Below are 21,017 nucleotides of genomic sequence, written 5' to 3' on the forward strand. Positions count from 1 at the left end.
TAAGAAAGTAAAATTGCCAATGAGATAAGACCAATTTTCTTACCCCATTGGCAAAGAAAATGACCTGAAATAAGGACGAAATGTATTGAAACGAGTCAGAAACATCTCAGAACAAGTGAAATAACCTAGGACAAATGCCCAAGAACTTCTTAACTAGTCAAAACAACACAAATTGAGATGTTTATACTGATCTAGTTCATTACTTTTTGCAGTGTGGGGGTCACGAGGGACTGAAGTGGGGGTTGCAAGAAGATTTAGAGACAATATTTTTTTTAACATTTCTGACATCCAATTTGATATATTTTTGATTGAAAACAGCATACTTTATTTATACAGTATGTTCAACATTCAGTATGTAAACTAATATCAGTAAACCTGACTTTGTGCAAAACTGCAGGCTCTGTGTTAAGCTCATACATGACATGTACATGCTAGCATCACCAGGCCAGGATGCGCTACAGGCGCTGCAAAATAAGCAACTAGCAAAACAATCGCTCAACCGTTGTCTGAGCCAACATGGACTGAACATGAACACTGAATTTGAACTTCCTCTGAAAACATTCTGCAGGCTAAAGCCAATGCTTCCTTGATAGCTTTTATATTTTTTACTAGAGGTGGGCATAGATTTTTTTTTTTTAAATCTAGATTAATCTAGATTAATTTTGAAATTAGGGTTAGGGTTGAGCCATTTTAATCTAGATTAAAATGGCTCAATTGAATTCTGCCGAAGCCATTCAGAATATGTGTGCTGCCCAAATAATGACTTAAGTCAGGGGGTGCGTTAGACCAGGGGCTCATCTCCTGTTTCCACAATCCATCACAAACTGCTTGAGAACTTTCTACTATGATAATTGGTGATGAAAATAGTTCATGTTCAAGAAGATGCACTTGTGTTTACTAACTGTTTATTCAGTTAAACATTAATTTTGAACTGTAGGCCGACATTAGAGGTCCTGATGAACAGTTTACAGTCAGTAGCACGTTAACGCCGATAACGGCCCACCACTAATTTTTACATTTATTTTGTTTTTCACGTTTACTTATTATATATGCTAATTGCATTTTACAGAAGGGGGTCCTGAGTTGTTGGTTGTGATGTGCGGGGTCGCGGCCTGAAAAGTTTTGAAATCTTTGCTTTAGTTTATTCATGATTAACTTTTCCAACTTCTTCAAATGATATTAAGCACATACTGTACATACATGCAGTTAGAAAGAATGTAGGCAACATGAATTCAGCTACAGGCAAGAGCTAAATAAACAGGATTATTGGTATACTGTTGAGTCTTGTACTGCAGTTTTCAATACATGATTGTTTATATTATTTGCGATACAAATGTAGGCAGGCACTTGGGAACTACCAGGCATCAACATGTATCTAGAGGAAAAAAAAAAATCTGTTCCACGTGGTTTCACGAGGCATTAAAAAGAAAAACATTCCATTCCTACAGGCATTAAATCTAAATTTATTGGAAAATAATGACAATATTCAACTAGTTTTACTGCATAAGTTTGTTGAAAATACAAAAATGGCGGTCTCGAAGATAGATAGCTGCAGTTATGGCTGCAGTTGTGTCCAATTTGCGTTTGTGACATTACAAATACTGTTTTCGTGCAATAAAATGGCAAATTTAAAAAAAAAAAAAAATAGCATTATATTTGATTGGCTGCTGCCTGTATAAACCCTGGTTCCAGATTTTAGTACCAAATTTTGTCCTATAGCGTTGTCCGTGCTGTTGGTATCTTTTAACGGTGCACCTACCATACACTTTATTTTGCTGCTAACCTCAAGAAGATTTTAGTGGTTTGTAAGACATAAGCAGATTGTCACTGCCCTCTCTAGCCACCGATGCTCCTTGGGTAAAATTTGCTCCTCACTTCCCTGAAAGAAATGGTGCGTGACTTTGTTCTTTTATCCAACAGATAAAAGTAAAGAACGATTTTGCGACGCTAATCACGTTTTCCTCTTTCCCGCCCCCCGCAGGCGACCTGACGCCGCCGCGCGAGCACAGCTGCCTGAGCGACGAGGATAAGGTCCAGTCGGCTCAGACTAAAGACAGAGGCACCTCCACCGACGCCCCCTGCAGGCACAGCCACGCGTCGCACCCTGCCGCCTGCTCCGCCGCTCGCTCCAAAGACAAGCCCCCCGCCCCTCCGCCCCCTCCCCAGAACTACACCCCGGCTCCCCTATACCCCGCCAACAAAGCCTCCGCAGACCCGCCGCGGGACGCCCGACCGGAGCCCACGGAGGAGATCTACCTCACCCCCGTCCAGCGCTCGTCCGCCGATGCCTTGGACTCCGCCTCCCTCGCCCCTGACCAGAGGTGGGTAGAGTCTCTGAAAACATCAGAGGTTCAAACTGCTTGGTTTCATTACTTGAGTTTAAGTACTGGTGAAAGTACTGAAGTATTTGCTATAGAAAATACTTAATTATTAATAGTAGAAACTGCAAATCCGTTTAACAAGTGTTATAAAAAACTGATTTATTTCCCCCATAGTGTTCAGCGTGGGCTAGCTGAAGCTCGTTCATGCTAGCTATTTGACTGTGTTATTTGGAGCCAGCTCCATTATTTCGAATTAGGCGGAAATGAAAATAGTAAAAATAGGACAATATTGCACGAGTGAAGACAAACACGTGGAGGTCAGTCAAATCTGTGTTTAATAATGGATTCAGTTGAAACAGATCGATTTCTTTCAGGCACTCCTGGAGCCAGCCGCCACTTCCTTATGGTTTCAGGAAGTGGCCACAATTAGTCCATTCTTAATTTACAGTCTATGGTCGTGAATTCATCCTCTGTATGGCAACACGACAGGGACAAACCTTCTTCCTCACTGTGAATCAGTGGCTTTTGACCATGTAATCTGCACAGCGCCACCTACTGCTCTGGAGTGTGCATTGCTAGGCTTTTAAAATGAACAAAACACATGGACAAATTGACTTTTTTACTTTGGAGATATGTAGATTATTCACTTTATGTAGTGGAGTAGAAAGTATTATTATTATTTTTATTTATCCTTTAACGTCTTAAACCCCCGCCTGAAACGAGCACATTTTCTCCAGTTCGGCATTACTCAAATCTAAAAGTTCTTGGTAAAAATGGCCAAAATAGCAACAAAAATGAGGATGAAAATGCAACAAAAGAGCGACAAAAACGTGACGAAAAAGCAATAAAAAAGTGACTACAGTGTAAAAAATGTCAGATGAAAACGCAACAAAAAGACAAAAAGGCCAGAAGAAAAGTGATGAAACAGTGACGAAAATCAAACAAAAAAGTGAAGGAACAAAATGTCAAGAAAGTGGCAACAACGCGAGGAAAAAGCTCCATTTAGATGAGTTTTGTTGGTCTTAGCTTTCAAATGAGGCGTTACACTGTCGCTCGCCAGTCGAGAAGGTTTTTTGATTTGGGTAAAGCTGAACTGGAGAAAATGTGGTTGGTTAAGGTGGGGGTTAAATGTAGTGGAGTACAGATCTACATGAGTGCAGTACTTCAGTAAATTGACCACCTGAGAGTAACCAAATACTTGAAGTTGAAGTTAGAGTAATGATACTTTATAATAAACTTGCTCAAGTAAACTACAGTGATATAAAACCACTCCGAGAAGCGACAGCAGTTGAGTAAATTGTTGAGTAAATGCTGTGCTCTCCCCAGGCCGTTCCTCTCGCAGCAGACGGAGCAGGGGCGCATGTCCATCAGCTCGGACACGGAGGGCCCGCCGCCGTACCAGCCGCTCCCGGACAGAACTGACCAGTGCATCTTCGAGGAGGACGAGATCTATGCGCCGCCGCCGCCCTACGCGTCCTGCGTGGAGTCGCTCATCACGCCGCCCAGCCCGCCCCACTCCCCCTCCTCCCTCGCCCTGGACCTGAGCCTCAAGACGTCCGGCCTGGGCGCGTTCCGGGTGGGCTCGTCGGTGGAGTACGTGGACGCGACGGACGAGAGCTACTACGGCGAGGACGAGGACGTGGACCGGATCATGATGGACGGCCGGCGGAAGAGCAAGGACAAACAGTTAGCCTCGACGGCGCTAAGGACTTCCCTGAGCCCCGAGGCGAGCGGCCTGACGTACGACTCGGTCAAGTACACGCTGGTGGTGGACGAGCACGCGCAGCTGGAGCTGGTGAGCCTGCGGCAGTGCTACCAGGGCTACAGCGACGACAGCGACTCGGCCACGGTCTACGACAACTGCGTTTCCTCGCCGTACGAGTCGGCCCTGGGGGAGGAGTACGAGGAAGACGAGGACGAGGAGGGGGGCGGGGCGCAGGTGGGCGGGGTCAGGAGAGAAGGGACCGCCTGTTTGTCGGACGACTCGTCCACAGACGGAGATCTGCACTTCTCCAAGAAGTTCCTCAACGTGTTCCTCAACGGGCGCTCCAGCTCCTCAAGTGAGTAGCACTGTTTCTGAATGTTCGAGCAATTCATCAGAAAAAAGTACTTTGGTCGATCTCATAAATGAATCATGCACTTTTAAGTTGTCAGGTTTTACAGCCAGTTCTGCGGCAATAACAAACCGCACCTGGTTTGTGGTTTGAGACAATAGGAGATTGTTGTGTGTTTAATGATACTGGAGATACAGGATCCTTCATGATTTTAGCTGAGATAAATGATCTGTTGTATCTATGTTCAAAGTCATCATAGTAAAAGCATATTGGGGTTGCCTGCAGCCTGCAGTCTGAATGTAGCCGAAATGTACTTCATATAAAATTTGAAAATACAAACAAAGTATAAAAAAAGAATCAAAATGGAGACAGCTCAACATACATTATGAAATATGAATATTAATCATAGTTTTACACTTTTGAATTGAAGTAAAAAAAAAAAAAAGAAGTTGCACATCAGTGGTTTGTAATAGGGATGGGCGGATCGATGCCATAGTATCAATACCGGACAGCTACTTTCTAAGTATGGATGCCAGGTAAAAAGTATCAATACTAATTTGCATATGTAAAAAGGCTCAGCACAGCAGTGTAAACACAAAAGGACAAATTAGTTCATTGTTCTGTTCCAAAACGCTCCGAAGCAGCAGAGTCCATGTCATTCTAGTTTAGGTTCTGTTTGTCATGAAAATGTATCACTTTGTTTATGGATTTAATTTCACATTGATTGCATCGCACTGATTCGTCAGGCTCTCTCTGGGCCTTTTGATACAGTATTCTCTTCTTCGCCACATCAGAGTGTGAAATGATTTGTGTTAGTGGGACACTGATGCTTTCCTTGTGAAAGTGTGAAAAGCTATGATACACTTGTGAAAGTGTGGCTTAAAAGACCCTATACCTGTTTTTTTTTTTTTATTCATTTCAATGAAAGAGGAAGCCACTAAACTGAAATGTTAGTTGTCGTCCAAACTCGTTCCAAGTTTTCCTGACAGATTTGCTGCATCCCAAGACTTCACAGGAACGAGTTTATTGGCACATTTCACTTTTCAGGGTCACTTCCATGGGGAAAGTTCATGAAATTGTTACAAATGCTTTATAAATAGATAGATTAGATGATTTTTCCACAAAAGTCTGAGTTTATAATATACTAAAGGAGGATGAAACAAATTTCATTCTATAAGTAGAAAAAAATCAGTTACTGCTCCTTTAATAAGGTTTTAATCTGTCTGAACACTGACATCTAGTGGACAGAGCTGGTCACTGCGCCTTCTCATCAACCCAACACAAGATATCGAATTGCCACTCCTTATGACTATATACATGCTATTAAAGGAGGAAATGCAGTGTCATCTAAGTGCAGAAAAGTTTAAACTGTGGTAAATGTTTAAGACAGACTTCATAAATGTCCACATTGCAGTTGTTGCAGCTCAGTGTCAGTTTTTAAAGCAATCCAATCGTGCGAGTAAAACAAAGCCCCGTGTCAAAGTGGTATCTAAAAACTGCTCTCGGTGGTAATTCCCCAGGTGTGAATCTGTCGGTGTGCGGCGCCGTCTCTCGGACTGTGCGGGGCTGTGTTTGGTCTCCAGCTGGGCTCTGGTCTCATTCTGTCTCAGTGCATTAGAATCTGCAGAGACGAGCCGACTCAACCAGCAGGAATCACACCAGATATAAACTGGGTTTCTCCGTTAGCACAGGTCAATCACAGACTTTCCCAGACCGCCTTTTCGGTAAATATCCAAACATAGATGGATTTCTTTCTAGCTGTGATCAACATGCATGCAAAATTCCGTATTCAGTCATTGTAATAATAGTGCAGAGACAGCGGATCAAATAATTAGGTCAGCACGCCTTTGGAAACATATCTTATTGCAATTTATACGTCCGGATAAGATGTATTGTGTTGACGCTGACTCTCTGGCCTTGCAGGCGCGGAGTCGTTCGGCCTGTTTTCTTGCATGATCAACGGAGAGGAGCGAGAGCAGACGCACCGAGCCGTTTACAGGTGAGGAAGGTGCAACAACACAGCCATGCCATCTGTAAGTCAGCCTGTGCCGGTCGCTTTCAGACTGTAGAGGGCGCCGACGTCCCTTTCAAACACCCGTGTGTGTGTGTGCGTTCATATTTTGAGTCAAAGTAACATTTACGATTACACTGTTAATGAGACTATAGACATCTCTGTCAAAGTGTCAAAATGGCAGTAAAAGTGACAGAAATTTGAGGAAAAAGTGACAAAAATGCGACGAAGAAGCGACAAAAACGCTACAAAAAAAGAAACAATGAAAAGAGGGGCATTGGAGAACCTGCTGTCTCTATCTACAGTGGCTCTCGAAAGTACTAATACACCTTGAACTTTTGCACATTTTGTCATGTTTACAACCATAAATATAAAGATTTTACTGAAAGTTCACCAGTAACTGACAACTGTGAAGTGAAAGTGAAATGATACATGATTCTGTTATTTTTCAAAAAATAGAAAACCGAAAAGAGGGGCGTGCATAAGTATTCATACAGCATGCATGAATACTTTGTGGGACCCCCTTTTACTGCAATAACAGCACAAGTCTTGGGGTCTGACTCTACAAGATTTGCACATGTAGAGACTGACATTTTAGCCCATTCCTCTTTACAAAACAACCCAAGCTCTGTCAAATAAGAAGGAGAACGTTTCTGAACAGCAGTTTTCAGATTATTCCACAGATTTTCAATAGGATTTAGGTCAGGACTTTGACTGGGCCATTCTAACACATTAATATGTTTTTATTGAACCATTCCATTGTAGATTTATCTTTGTGTTTAGGGTCATTGTCCTGCTGAAGGTGAATCTCCACTCCAGCCTGTATTTGGCTCCATCCATCTTCCCAACTATTCTTACAATCTCCCCAGTCCCCGCTGAGGAAAAGCAGCCCCACAGCATGATGCTCCCCCCCGTATATATGAGACACTGGGGATGGGGCACTCAGGACGATGAGCAGTGTTAGGTTTGCTCCATACATAACGTTTTGCATCTGGGCCAAAAAGTTCAATTTTTGTCTCATCTGACCAAAGCTCCTTCTTCCACATGGAGCTGTGTCCTCCATATGACTTCTAGCAAACTTCAAACACGATTTCTTATGGCCTCCTTTCAATAATGGCTTTCTTCTTCCACTCGTCCATGAAGGCCAGATTTGTGTAGATACGACTTATAGTTGTCCCATGTACAGATTCCCCCAGCTCAGCGGCAGGACTTCACAGCTCCTCCAGAGTTATCTTGGGGAACTTGGTTGTATATCTTACCAGTGTCCTCCTTGTTTGATCTAATATTGTAGATGGGCGACCGTGTCTTGGTAAGTTGGCAGTGGTGCTACACTCTTTCCATTTCTGAATGATGGATTGAACAGTTGCTCTGGGAGATGTTTAAATCTTGGGAAATCTTTGTATAACTTAATGCTGCTTTAAACTTCTCCACGGCTTTATCCCTGACCTCTCTGGTGCTCCTTGACCTTCATGATGTTGTTTAGTGACCGATACACTCCGACCATAGCTCTGAGGCCCTCACAGAACAGCTATGATTATACTGAGAGTAGATTACACACAGGTGCCTCTATTTAACCGTTAGGCCAAGGTGTGAACATTCTGGAGTCATTAGGAATGTTATAAAGGCAATTTAATGCACCCAGAAAATGCTGTATGAATACTTATGCACGCCCCACTTTTCACCTTTCTATTTTTTGAAAAATAACGGAATCATGTATCATTTCGCTTTCACTTCACAGTTGTCTGTTACTTGTGTGTGAACGTTCAGTTAAAAAATCTAAATAAAATCTTTATGTTTAGGCTTGTAAACATGACAAAATGTGCAAAAGTTCAAGGTGTATGAATACTTTCGAGAGGCACTGTATATATACGCTCCATATTCTTTATCTCACATTCTTTATTGCGTTTCATGTGTAATATCACACTCATCTGTCTCTATACTTGAGCGTGTGTTTTCACAGTGCGTTCGCAGCCCATGTCATTTGCATGTTTCCATAGTAACAGAGCAGAGAGCCGGAGTATTGAGGATAATGAGGCGCGTTTCACCTGTCAAGAGCATCTCCATTCGCTCACGGACTGATGTAGTTCAAATAAACGTACCTCATGACGGATATGTGAACACAAACAACAACTACTGGAGCCGCTCATGGTGAAAAGTGTTGAAAGGCCCGTCGCTTCAGTTTGTCCCAGCGTCAGTCGCCCTCATGTGGACACGCACGGTACTACACATGCTATTGAAATGTTCCACAATGCTTTACCATTTGTATTTACATGCAGAGGTGGTCATGAAGTCAATCTACAACATTACTGTGCTCGATGTGAGATTTTCAGCATCTATACTTAATTGAGTCGTATTTTTGTTTAGAACCAATTACTGTTACTACATTAATGCTTTCTACTCTAGCTCTAAAACAGTTCCAAAGTTGTCCATGTACAGTATTTTGTTCATTTTAAAAGCCTAGTAATGCACACTTTATGAACAGTAGGTGGCGCTGTGCAGATGCACTGTCGAATGCGACTGATTCACAGTAAGAAAGAAGGTTTGTCCCCATTGTGTTGCAACTTCCTGAAACCATAAGTGGCAGCTGGCTCCGGAAGTTACTGGCTCCTGCACTTTCAATTTGAACTCCCCCCCCCCCCCCCCCCCCTTTAAGTCATCATTGAATACAGACGTGTCATTCTGACTTCCACGTGTTTGTCTTTTACTTTTATTATTCTTTTTTATTTTCACCTAATTCTAAATAATGAAGCTGGCTCCAACAATGCAGCCAAATTGCTATCATGAACAAGCATCAGCCAGGACTCCATTGGAAAAAAGAATCTTAATCCTCGTGGGGCTTTCCTGGTTAAATAAAGGTACAAATAATACAGTAAATACTAATTAATAATTTCACTTTTACTTGTATTGGAGTCATATTTATTCTCTGTACTTTTACTGAAGTAATGAAGAGAGACAAACTGATGAGATAAAGTTGATCCATTTTCAATGAATCAATCAATCAAACTTTATTTATAAAGCGATTTTCATACCGAAAGGTATCACAAAGTGCTTTGTTATCACAAAGTTGCCTCGTCAGAGCAGTAATCAAACTGTTCTGACCACCTGTTTCAGCCGGTCTCGGAGCCGGTCTCGGAGCCGGTCTCGGAGCCGGTCTCGGAGCCGGTCTCGGAGCCGGTCTCGGAGCGGCAGTTTAGACCGGCTTAAGTGCAGCACACTGACCCTAAAGTGCCGCTCTCGGATCGAGAGCCCCTTTAGGTCAATCGAATTCCACAGTAAATGTTCTAGTGTACATTTGAATCTGTTCAGATTGTAAATGGTCCCACTCTTCTCAGAGTAACTGTGAGTTGACTCTCTTCACAGCTACACGTCAGGTTAGACAATCAGACCATGAGTGACTGTAACATGACACCAAATACAATGTACTCTTTATAAAATGCTGAGGCCACATTATCCCTTCAGTCACAGACAGGTGAAGAAGGACGTCATGCCAGTTTTGCATGACAGAACTTCAGGAAGTTCAAAGAAAAACTTCAATGGTCGCGTTCAAAGGTCTGTTCTTCATTCATAATAGTGAGGGGAACAAAAACAATCCTGTATAATCCTGTATTACTTTTAAAAGAGAATTGTGTGTGTCGTTGTTAGAGGGTCATGTGAGGGTCACTTCCTCTGAGTCATGGTAGACCATGTGACTGATGTGGACAGGTCCATGCTCCAGCAAACTGCACTTGAGGCTCAGTTCACTTTCTCTTCATTAAAACTGGATACCACAATCCTGTCCACATCATGAGTCAGAGGAACAAGGACACACGACTCGACATCACATACAAATCTAGAGGTGTTTTAACAATTCATTTCATTCCTTCTTTTTAATCTAAAGCTTATTAATAATTACTTGAATTTCAGTATTTCATTAATACTTCCTGCTGAAGTCCTAATAAGAAGGTTAGTCGAATGAGACATTTTCCTGCTTCTTCACCTGTCCGGGACAGACTGAAGTGCAATGAGGCCTCAGTGTTTTTATCGGAAATAAAGAGAACATTGTATTTAACGTCATGTTCATGGTGTCTGATTGTCTTAAGTTTCACTCTGAAGAGAGTCACAGTCACTCTGTGAAGAGTGGGTGTATACCGTATGCCCAAAAGTGTACAGACCCTGCCAGAATTTTTTATTTTTTTTTATTTCAGAGAATATGAATGATAACACAAACAGGGTTTTTTTCACTCATGGTTAGTGGTTGTGTGAAGCCATTTTTGGTCAAACAACTGAGTTTGCTCTTTTTAAATCATAGTGAAAAAAGAAACAACCAAAATGACTCACAGATTTAAACACTTTGGTGATCTTGGCCTGATCATATACACACAAGTGGACACAAACGGGTTTGAATGGCTACTAAAGTTAAGCATCCTCACCTCTGACCTGTGTTTGTAATTATTGTGTGTATAAAAGTTCAGTGAGTTTTTGGGCTCCTGACAGGCACTTCTGTCATCCGGTGCTGCACTGACGTTTCTGGTTGAGTCATGAAGAAAGCAAAAGAATTGTTAAAGGATCTGCGAGAAATGTAGTTGAACTGTATAAAATGGGAAAGGGTTATAAAAGAGATATCCAAGGTACTGAGAGCAGGGTTCAAACTCTAATTAAGAAGTGGAAAAGGCGGGATTCTGTTGAAACCAAACCATGGTCACGTTGACCAACACAAAATTCAGCAACGACTGGCAGGAAAATTGTCAAGGATGTAAAGGAAAAACAAAAAATGGAATAGCTTTTTCAAGATGCTCATTAAGGAGGCACTTGATGAAACATGGGCTGCATGGCACCGTCGTCAGAAGAAAGCCATTACTCTGCAAATGCCACAGAGTATCTGCTTACAATATGCCAAACAGCACAGAGACAAGCCTCGACATTTCTGAAACAATGTCCTTTGGAATGATGAAACCAAAATGGGACTTTTTGGCCACAACCATAGACGTTACATTTGAGTCTACAAGGCCTGTGCACCATTCCTACAGTTAAACACGGAGGCGGATCGCTGATTTTTCGGGATGTGTGAACAGGGAATATGGTCAAACTGATTTCAGGATGAATGCAGGATATTATTAAAGAATAACGGAGGGAAACCGATGCCTTAGTTTGTCAGGTTTAAATACAGTAAATTGTCTCCAAAGTCTTTTTTTTTTTTTTTTTTTGGCAACATCCCAGTTCTTCACAAGGGTGTATTTATAAGCAGATCGGGACAAATGCTTCACAAGTATAGATGCCCTTTTTCTTTTCACAATTGTCTACTTTTACAATATACATTTCATGAAATTGATACATTAGTAAAGTCCACAAGGAAAAGTACTAATAGCCCTGACTGTGGTTCGTTGTGCTCAGATTTGTCCCGCGTCACGACGATGAGCTGGAGCTGGAGGTGGACGACCCTCTCTTCGTGGAGGTGCAGGCGGAGGATTTCTGGTTCGAGGGTCTGAACATGAGGACAGGCGCTCGTGGGGCGTTCCCAGCCTACTACGCCATGGAAGTGGCCCGGGACTCGGACAGCTACAAAGGTAAATCACAAACGGAAGGTTTTTAGAGACTCTTCTCACACAACCATGGTACTTTTTGTTCTTAATAGTTCAATAAAGAACACATTATTTCATTGTATTCATGAAATATTGATTAATTAACTGCTTGCTTGTGTTTTCTTCCTCCTCTCAGTGAATAGCAGTGAGTGGATGGACCGATACAGACTCAAGTTTCTGGGCTCGGTCCAGGTCCCGTATCACAAAGGCAACGATGTGCTGTGTGCTGCAATGCAAAAGGTCTGCACCACTATTATCACAAATCAAGACGTTACATGGCTCACAATAAAAACAAAATCACGATTTGCGGACACGTCTTTGATGGATATGTTGTATTCCTTTTGTAGTTTTATTGCAAAACGCCAGCGCGGTGCTATACGTAAGAGAAATATAAGAAAACAACAAGAGCTCCATATATGAAGCATCATATATGATGATTATGAAACCAATCTGACTCCAAAGCCATACTGTTCACAAGCTGCTTGTTTTTACTTATGGTGGTTAATCCAACCTTAAAATCCTCGAATCATAATGCCATTCTCTCACTCGATGCTGAGAAGGCATTCGATCGGCTAGAATTGTTTTGGTACTGGAACATATGGGCTTCAGTGAGGGCTTTTTTTCAATGATTCAAACTCTTTATGCTGATCCCAGCGCAGTGGTGAGAACAGGCGATTCTTGTTCCCCCAGGTTCACAGTCTAACATTCATCTCGTCAGGGCTGCCCTTTGTCACCACTGCTTTTCTGCCTCTCCCTGGAGCCTATAGAACAATTAATTCAACAGTCAGGGAGACTGGCACCGGTAATGGTCCACACTATATTTCGCTTCATGCAGATGACATTCTGATATAAACAAGCACAAGGGTGTAACTTTCGTCTCAACATTGAGGGGGTTAAGATTCCATAATCATGTTATGTTTCTCTGTGACAGAGTACATGGGGGTCTCGGGGGGGACCCAGCAAACTTCGAGCCAAATACAAGCAGTTTCCTACATTCTGGGTCATTTTAGCACCTGGAGAGTGATACCCTTAAATTAAAGAGGCTGATGGACAAAAACATTAAATCAAGCCCTTTTGGTCCCAAACAGTGCGTTGACTCTGAGCAGTTTCAATAAGATTATAGACTAATATCATCCAAAGATCATTACTAATACCTATGGGCATAATTTTATGGTAATGTTAATTCATTCAAAGTTTAAGGCCAGGTATAGTCCACTCAGTCCCACTGACAGAGGAGTGAAACCAGGAGAACTGGGCTCATTTCCTTAGACATACTTTAGGAATAACTTTGCTACAGACAGACACGGGCTGATAGAGCTCAGTTAAAGCCAATAGTGTTGAGTGCATATCAGCCCTGTTGGCCCCTCCCTCCCCTTTCTTTAGTGCACACATCCCCCTATGGCCTTCATGGACCCTCTGCTAAGAATGTTTATCTGACGTTTGTGGGCTTTTAAGATCAGTGACAGTCCGTGTGACTGCAGATCATTCGCAGCTCTATTTCAAGTTATAAACGCGTGTTATCTTGAGGAGTGTATTGGTTGGTCTTACCGCGCTCGTTGTGTGTCTGGTTCTCGCTCCTCGCACCCGACGTCTCCTTTCATTAAACAGCAACAGTTTGCCGTGATAGTTTCGGTTTGTGTCTCCGCTGTCCTGGAGAACGAGTACGAGACAAACGGGCAGGATGCTTAACGTATTGATCCTGCCTGACCACTGTATAACAATGACCATAACTAACATAATGACCGATCTTCCCCTAAGATCTCATATTTAAATGCATTATTGCCCCTTAATCCCCGAGGCTCTCCTGTACTTTGAGGTGCGTGGGCTGTAGCTGCACTGATGTCGGTGCACACTTTAGTGCTTTTTCTCCGACACGCAAAACACTTTTATTTTAAGATTAGCTTAAAATATGAAACCAATGTCAAAGACGCAAACGCATGTATACCTTTATATAGCCTACTGATTTTGTTCTTTCTTTACACGGCAATATTGGGGGGTTAATTGAGTTGTTCTGAAAATTGGGGGGGGGGTTGTATCCCCCCTGCCCCCCCCCGTAAATTACACCCATGTACAAGCAATCCATTTGAATCTATTCGCTGTCTTCTTAATGTATTTAAACAATATGGAAATATTTCTGGTTATAGGGTGAATTGGACCAAATCAGCCCTGATGCCATTAAGCAGATCTATAAAAGTTCCAACCTCTTTCAATATTGTGCACAATTTTAAATATCTAGGAGTTGTTATACATCCCAAAGTGGAGAAAATGATTGAGAATAACTATAATCATACCTTGCAAGCCATAACCATTGACTTGCAGAGATGGAGTTCACTTTCAATGTCTTTCCAAGCTCGAATGTCCGTTAGGAAACATTTTTTTGTGAGTTCTATGTTGCCTTTAGAATCACCACAAGGCTATCGGAAGAAACTGCACTCTCTTGTAGGCAAATATTTGAAGCCCAGAGTGAAAGCCTCCACATTATACAGGCTCAGGCCCCAGTGGCCCCAGTCTCCCTATCTTTGAATGTTATTCATGGGGCTTAGTTTTACTTTTGCTTGTTTCGTGGTTTAAAACCAATACTTCAGTGTCATAGAGACCAATTGAAGCCAATCTAATCCAACCTGTGGGAATGTAAAGGGATCCATGCCCTGTCCTAAATGACCTTATCTCCTGGTGTGATGACTCATATCTTTTATTGAACACAAAACCATCATTAAACGATATTGCAAGGCGTTCTAATATTACTACGCCTACACTACTATATTGCAAGGCGTGGTTGTAACACCCCTCGTCTTTCACATACTAATATTAACGTTGTACTTGAACGTGTATCTGGTGAACCCTGACCAGCTCCCACTAAAGTCTCAGGTGTGTTTCGCAGATCGCCACCAACAGACGGATGACCGTGAAGTACAACCCTCCCTCGTCCTGCCTCCTGGAGATCAGTGTTAAAGGCATCAAGCTGTCAGTTCAGGAGGACTACTACACATGTGACCAGGTATTACTTACACCACTCCATCATACCTTCATCTGACAGGTTAACACTTTCTCTAACTATACAATGATACAAACATCAGTATTTTTCGGGGGGTGCAGGATTCTGGAATTACTTTTGGAGGATCTAGAAAATAATTATGTAGATGACTTAAAGCTGCACTACTTGAATTACTCCGTGAAAGTCGCCGATAGTTGGTTAAAGTCTGTTGCCGAAATGGTTTCTATCTCTCACAGACCCTCGCTGTCTATGGTGCCAAATGAAGCTTTCTCTACTACAAGAAAATAATGTGAATACCACAGCTTTAATGGTGTTTGATGAGAATGTTCCGGAAACTATTATGACGTGTTACCCCAATGCAGAAAATACCACAAGCCTAAAAGCATAAATATATACACAATACATTTGTCATATTTAACCAAGTACTGACGTTTTGGTCATCATTGTCATATTCTGAGAGAATGGCAACTTAAAGGTGCACTATGCAACTTTTTATGTAAACAGGAAGTTGATATTAATACGTATTTCACCTCTCAGTGACCCAGCGGATGGTTGGGTGGTGCAGGGGTGTCCAAACTTTTTTCACCGAGGGCCGTATATAGACATGTATAAAGCATGGAAGGCCACAGATCAGTGGTCAATGCATTCAAATGTTCAACTGCGTGTATGTAAGAGAGGTTTAAACCATTCCACACACTTAGAACCATAATGCCAGCTCAGACCCACAACAAATGTTCATTTTTGAGGTTTTTATTGAGTGGAATTATTCAAATTGGAGTAAAATGACCATCTCTGGGAATGTGTGGCAATAAAACAAGAAGGCTGAGGGCCACACAAAATTGGTGTGAGGGCCGCATTTGGCCCTCGGGCCGCACTTTGGACACCCCTGGCATAGTGCCTTTACTTACCATCCCGATGGCCTGTAGGACGCTCCAGGATCAATCGTTTTTTCGGTTTTCACTGCTGATTGAACCGTCTCCGTGTTTACGTATACATTCCATTCCAAAAACCTATTAGAAATCCTAAAAAAACGGAATTAAAATTGATCCTGGAGCGTCATAGCATCATCAGAATGGAAAGCAAACTTTTTTATAAATATATATATAAAGTTGCATAGTGCACCTTTAACGTTGAGCTTAATGTTGAGCATAACAAAGCTAGTTTATTAGCAACAGTTAGCAACAATCAGATGATACCTCTCTTGTTTGGAAACATTTAAGAAGCATTTACTACATTTCAAATCCGCTGCTCTGCCTTTAGGAGTTCTTAAATGTAGCACAGAGACTTGAAATGACTATAAAACCGCACCGCCTTTGCTCTGCCCGATCCCGTCAGACCCCGGAAGCAAAGCAGGGATGGGCCTGGTCGGTATTCGGATGGGAGACCGTTTGGGAAACACCAGGAAGCCTAGTGAATGTTGTGAGTGAGTGAGTGGTGGGGGTCGGAGGGGCGCAGACTGGTTGCCTCGCTTCCGTCAGTTTGTCCCAGGGCAGCTGTGGTGACAATAGTAGCTTACCACCACCGAGTATGGAGTGAATGAATAATGCAATGTAAAGCGTCTTTGAGTGTCCAGAAAAGCCCTATATAAAACTGATGCATTATTATTATTTTTATTAAAAACTTGACAAAAAGCATCAAGCAGTTCTCACTCTGCATCAGTGATGAGCCGGTTGCTCTTTGTGGTGAGCCAAAAACAGTCGAAAATCCCATCACTGTTCAGCATTAACCGGCATGAATGTAGCTCCACAGCGCCTCCTGTTGGCCAAACCCTTCCAGGCCGTTTTCTTCTAAAGACACTTGAAACACGCCCCTGTCGAAATGAGCCTATTGACACCTTGCCTGTGTGTGCATGCAGAGAGCGACTGGGCGGACGGTGGTGGCCAGAGGGACCGAGGGCGCAGATTGGCAGCCTCGATCCCGTCGTTTTTTTACGTTTCAGAATTGCTCATGGATCCCTATTCACTTTATTCCGCCCCGTTGTCGCGTGGTAACTGATCTCGACTCCTCCAGTTCTGTGGAAACCCGTACGGGTGATGGGGCGGGCACAATTCACGGCAGGTGCTGCTGCTTCTCGTGTGAAAGATATTGAATATCAGCACGACTTCTTGTTTCTTCCCAACTGCCGTGCAAAATAGGGAAGCGAGATAACAAACATCACAAAGGATCCCAAACCGGCGTGAAACGGGTCGTCTTTTTGTACTTTTAAAAGGTGTTGTGTGTATTTGAATTTAGCTGCTCACCTTGTATGTTTGGATAAGCACATACGCCCCATAAGGCTACACAGATACCGAGGTCATGGCGCCCCCTTTTAAGGAAACCAAACATCATTTTTAGTTATTCATAGTGTTGCATATTAATTACACTCCGCTTTGTTCGACAGAGTAACGAGTGCAACCATTTCTTCCAACTCAAGAACGTGTCTTTCTGCGGCTACCACCCCAAAAACTACAAGTAAGTAGCCCGGCCTCCGTTCATATTTTGGAGCCCTTTTGAGGAACATTCAGATGTGAGCTAACGCCGTGTAACTCTTTGCAGATATTTCGGCTTCATCACGAAACATCCGGCTGACCAGAGGTTCGCCTGTCACGTGTTTGTGTCCGAAAACTCCACCAAACCCATGGCGGAGTCTGTGGGGTGAGTTCGCCTTCTCTTTCATCAGATAATTAGCGTAACCAGGGTAAAGCCGTGGTTTATGTTCAGGTCTGTAGCGCCCCAGAAGTACAGATAGATGGAGCCACTTCCTCCTGTAACGTCTTGCGCTTTATACGGGGGGAAATTCTCAGCTTTTCGTCCAGATGGGCAGGATTTAGCTCGGGAGAGAGTGCCGCTGGAAAGTGAAATGTAGTGGAGTAAAAATTCCCAACAAAAATACTACTTAAGTAATGAACAGACCCTCTATAACTCTAAAACTTAAAGGTACACTGCGTAGCATTTTGGACTATGCTGTTGCGGCAAAACAAAACATGCTCCTAGTGACACAGGAAATGCTGTTACTGCAGTGTGTAATAAAAGAATCTACTTGGATGAGAAACTGACCTGTTTAAATCTCAAATTCTACTGCCTCTCGTCACATCTCCATGGAGACGAGCTGGAGACGTACCCACTCCCAGTAAAGTTTACAGTCATATCTTAGCAGGGGTGAGCCTCATAAATGTTTGTTTGTACGTTTATGAGGTATTTTTCAATGATGAAAATATCTGTCGTGAAATAAATACTTCTATTTCAATTTTATTTATTGGGTAAACTTCTACACGGTGTGGCTTTAAAGGCCCCATCCGTACCTAATATTTTTCCATGTAGTGAAATCGTTTTTTCCCTCCTTAACCCCCTACCCCCCGCCTACACAAGTCTAAAAGCTTCCCGACAAAAGCGCCAAAATAGCAACGATGACGAGCCGTGAATGAGGATGAAACGGCAACAAAAACAAAGTGTCACAAAAAGTGCCAAGTGTTAAGAGGTTAAGTCCTGGTTTAGACCTGCGTCTGTCCAGGACATGGTTAGACCTGAAGTCCCAGCTCTACTGACCCTCTGGTTGATCCGGGTTTAGGCTGAGACTATTTCATCCAACCAATTTGGACTGAAAATGCTTAAAAACGGTCCTTTTGCTTGGAATAACTTTATTATTTTTACTAGCAGCTGATTTCATCCTCACTAGCCTATGATTTGGATTTTTTTAATGAAAAAAAATATATATATTGACCCGCAATTGTGGCTTTCACCGTGATGGCATTAAAGGAACAGGCCACCGTCTTTCCACACTGAGATACTGTATTTTCTTACCTGAGTTTAGACGAGTTGATGTGTACCTATCTGGTCTTTGTGCGTTCCCGTGGAAAAGCTTGGTCACTTCTAACTTCACCCCGTTTGAAGCTATAGGAATACATTGGGAGAGGCCCAATGCTAACAACATCTTTGGTTGTTTTGCGTGACTGAGGGCACGCACAAAGACCAAACAGTTACCTATCAACTCGTCTAAGCTCAGGCAAGAACATATCTCAGTTTGGAAAAACGGTTGCCTGTTCTTTTAAAAAGGACTTGACAAAGCCAAAGCTGGATCTACCCTGTATAAGAATATGTTTTAAGCTTTAAAAGAACCTCTGACTTCTGAAAGGAGAGCGTACCAAAGCTTTGGAGCATAATTGACAAACACTGCATCTCCAATTCTTTCTCCTGGGAACAAGAAGGTTGTCCAGCTCGGATTATAGACTGCAAGGGAATCGGAAACATGAACTGGTAGCCAATGGGGTGAAGCCTAACCAGGAGTTACTGGATCTCTCTTTCTGGAGCGAGTGACGACATTACCATATTGAATGATGCCAACCACAGTAGTATCATTGGCACATTTTTATGATGATGTTACTGAGACGGATGGGTCTGCGGGCATGAGTGTATAAGGTGTGCTTTAAAATTCCACAGCTCTTTCACCTAACAAATAATAAGACAGAGGCATAATTCTGCCTCCCTCTCTCTCTCTCTTTAGGAAAGCGTTCCAGTTGTATTACAAAGAGTTCGTGGACGCCTCCTGCCCGACAGAGGACATCTACCTGGAATAACCCCGGCCTGCCTTCACCTGTACAGCCCACTGTAACATACCCTGAAGATGCATGGACAGCAGTGAAATCTAAACAGAGGTTATAAAGAAACTAATACGTCTAACGATGGAGGGAGAACCGAGCCAAAGGAGGAGAGACTTTATGCAAATGGGGCTATATAGTGGCATCGAGCGTTCACTGCAGAAGAGGAGATCTTCACGAGCTCAAATGGACTTGACAAAAGTTCATTTCCATTCAATTTTACGAACAAACGTGCTAGGCTAATGAGCGGCAGAGAGACCGGAAGTTGGGACTATTGCTGCCTTCACGTGCTCTGGTAAAGAGGATCCTGTCCAGTTGTGAAGTGGAAGTTTCGAGTGCGTTGCGTTCAAGTGCTTTTGTCGTAGCAAAGTGAAACGTTAAAATACCAATAAATAGTATATTCACGTGAGAAAGTCGTCTACAAACATCTGACCAACTGCTCCTTTGTATCTGCTTTGATTAAATACATATGAAGTTTGGCTATTTTTTTTCTCTGAACAACGATAAGTGTGGAAAAAGAGACAATATCAAAATTGAGTAGCTAAATGGCTAAATGACAGCTAAAAGACATAAAATTGTATGATCGCTGCTCTCTGTTGTGTTGAAAGCTCAAAGGATCTCTTCTCTGGAACTTGGGTATCAAAATGATCTCCCAGTTTCCCCATAATTTTGAGAGCACATGAAGGCAGCATTAGACATAAGTGTCAATGAGCCAGAACTGTAGAATTTTTTGCGGGACAGGGGAATCACAGTATGAAAGCATTGTAGTAGCATTGAAGTGGAATTGAAAAAACATAGTCGAAGCAGCGGAAAAGAGAAACGCTGAGCGGAAGCCTGAGGAGCACTCCCACAAAGCAGAGAAGAAGAAAAAAGAGCTAAGGCCATGGTTGTTTAGCCTGTTTGTTAGCAGCTAACCCACTGTATTGGGTCACCATCTCTGCAGTAACTTGGTTCCATGCAAAAAAGTAAAAAGGCTAATCCCAACCCACTCGCTAATGCTAACGCGGCTAGTGCTAATGTCCACAGCAGCCTTGATACACTCACTGAGTAAGCTCTGCGCTGCTAAAAACAGATTTACTGAACGTGCTTCCATGTAGCCTGTACAGTAGAGTCAGAACTTTGGTCAGCACAACAGCTATAATTGTAGTTCAAGTACAACATTTGGTTTACACACATTAAGTAGCCACTCAGGCCTTCAAAGTAACGCAGTAGAATTGGGAGGATCTGTAGACAGCATGTACCTGTCACAGTGAGAGTTACAACAGCGCATATGCTAATGCTGCTGCAGCGGGGCTTAAAATGCTAGTCCCAACTTCCGGTTTACGAGAAATCGAACGGGCTAATAGAAGCTAATCCATTATATGGGAACTCCTGAACATAAAACAACATTTTTCAATAGTAATATTTATCTGAAATTGTATAGGAGACAGTTATAGCAATGCTAAGTAACTTGTTTACCTTAATACATCCTTTCCGTAGTCCCTCTGGGGTAATACAAGTGTTA

The 21,017-nt window shown here is 42.6% G+C and overlaps 1 protein-coding gene across 3 annotated transcripts in view; it reads left to right on the top strand.

Annotated features, from left to right (window-relative positions):
• The window catches only part of mapk8ip1b (mitogen-activated protein kinase 8 interacting protein 1b), a 78,011-nt gene extending 58,259 nt beyond the window's left edge, over nt 1-19,752 (top strand). For all 3 annotated transcript variants that reach the window (XM_079555028.1, XM_079555029.1, XM_079555030.1), the window contains 9 exons: nt 1,982-2,321; nt 3,648-4,381; nt 6,299-6,374; nt 11,757-11,929; nt 12,081-12,184; nt 14,826-14,942; nt 17,320-17,390; nt 17,475-17,573; nt 19,420-19,752. In XM_079555028.1, coding sequence (XP_079411154.1) covers nt 1,982-2,321; nt 3,648-4,381; nt 6,299-6,374; nt 11,757-11,929; nt 12,081-12,184; nt 14,826-14,942; nt 17,320-17,390; nt 17,475-17,573; nt 19,420-19,492 — 1,787 coding nt within the window. In that variant the 3' untranslated portion in view covers nt 19,493-19,752. The remainder of the gene's footprint in view (nt 1-1,981; nt 2,322-3,647; nt 4,382-6,298; nt 6,375-11,756; nt 11,930-12,080; nt 12,185-14,825; nt 14,943-17,319; nt 17,391-17,474; nt 17,574-19,419) is intronic.
• Nucleotides 19,753-21,017: the final 1,265 nt, after the last annotated feature.

This window comes from Gobius niger (assembly GCF_951799975.1).
Source record: "Gobius niger genome assembly, chromosome: 4".
Classification (NCBI taxonomy): domain Eukaryota; kingdom Metazoa; phylum Chordata; class Actinopteri; order Gobiiformes; family Gobiidae; genus Gobius; species Gobius niger.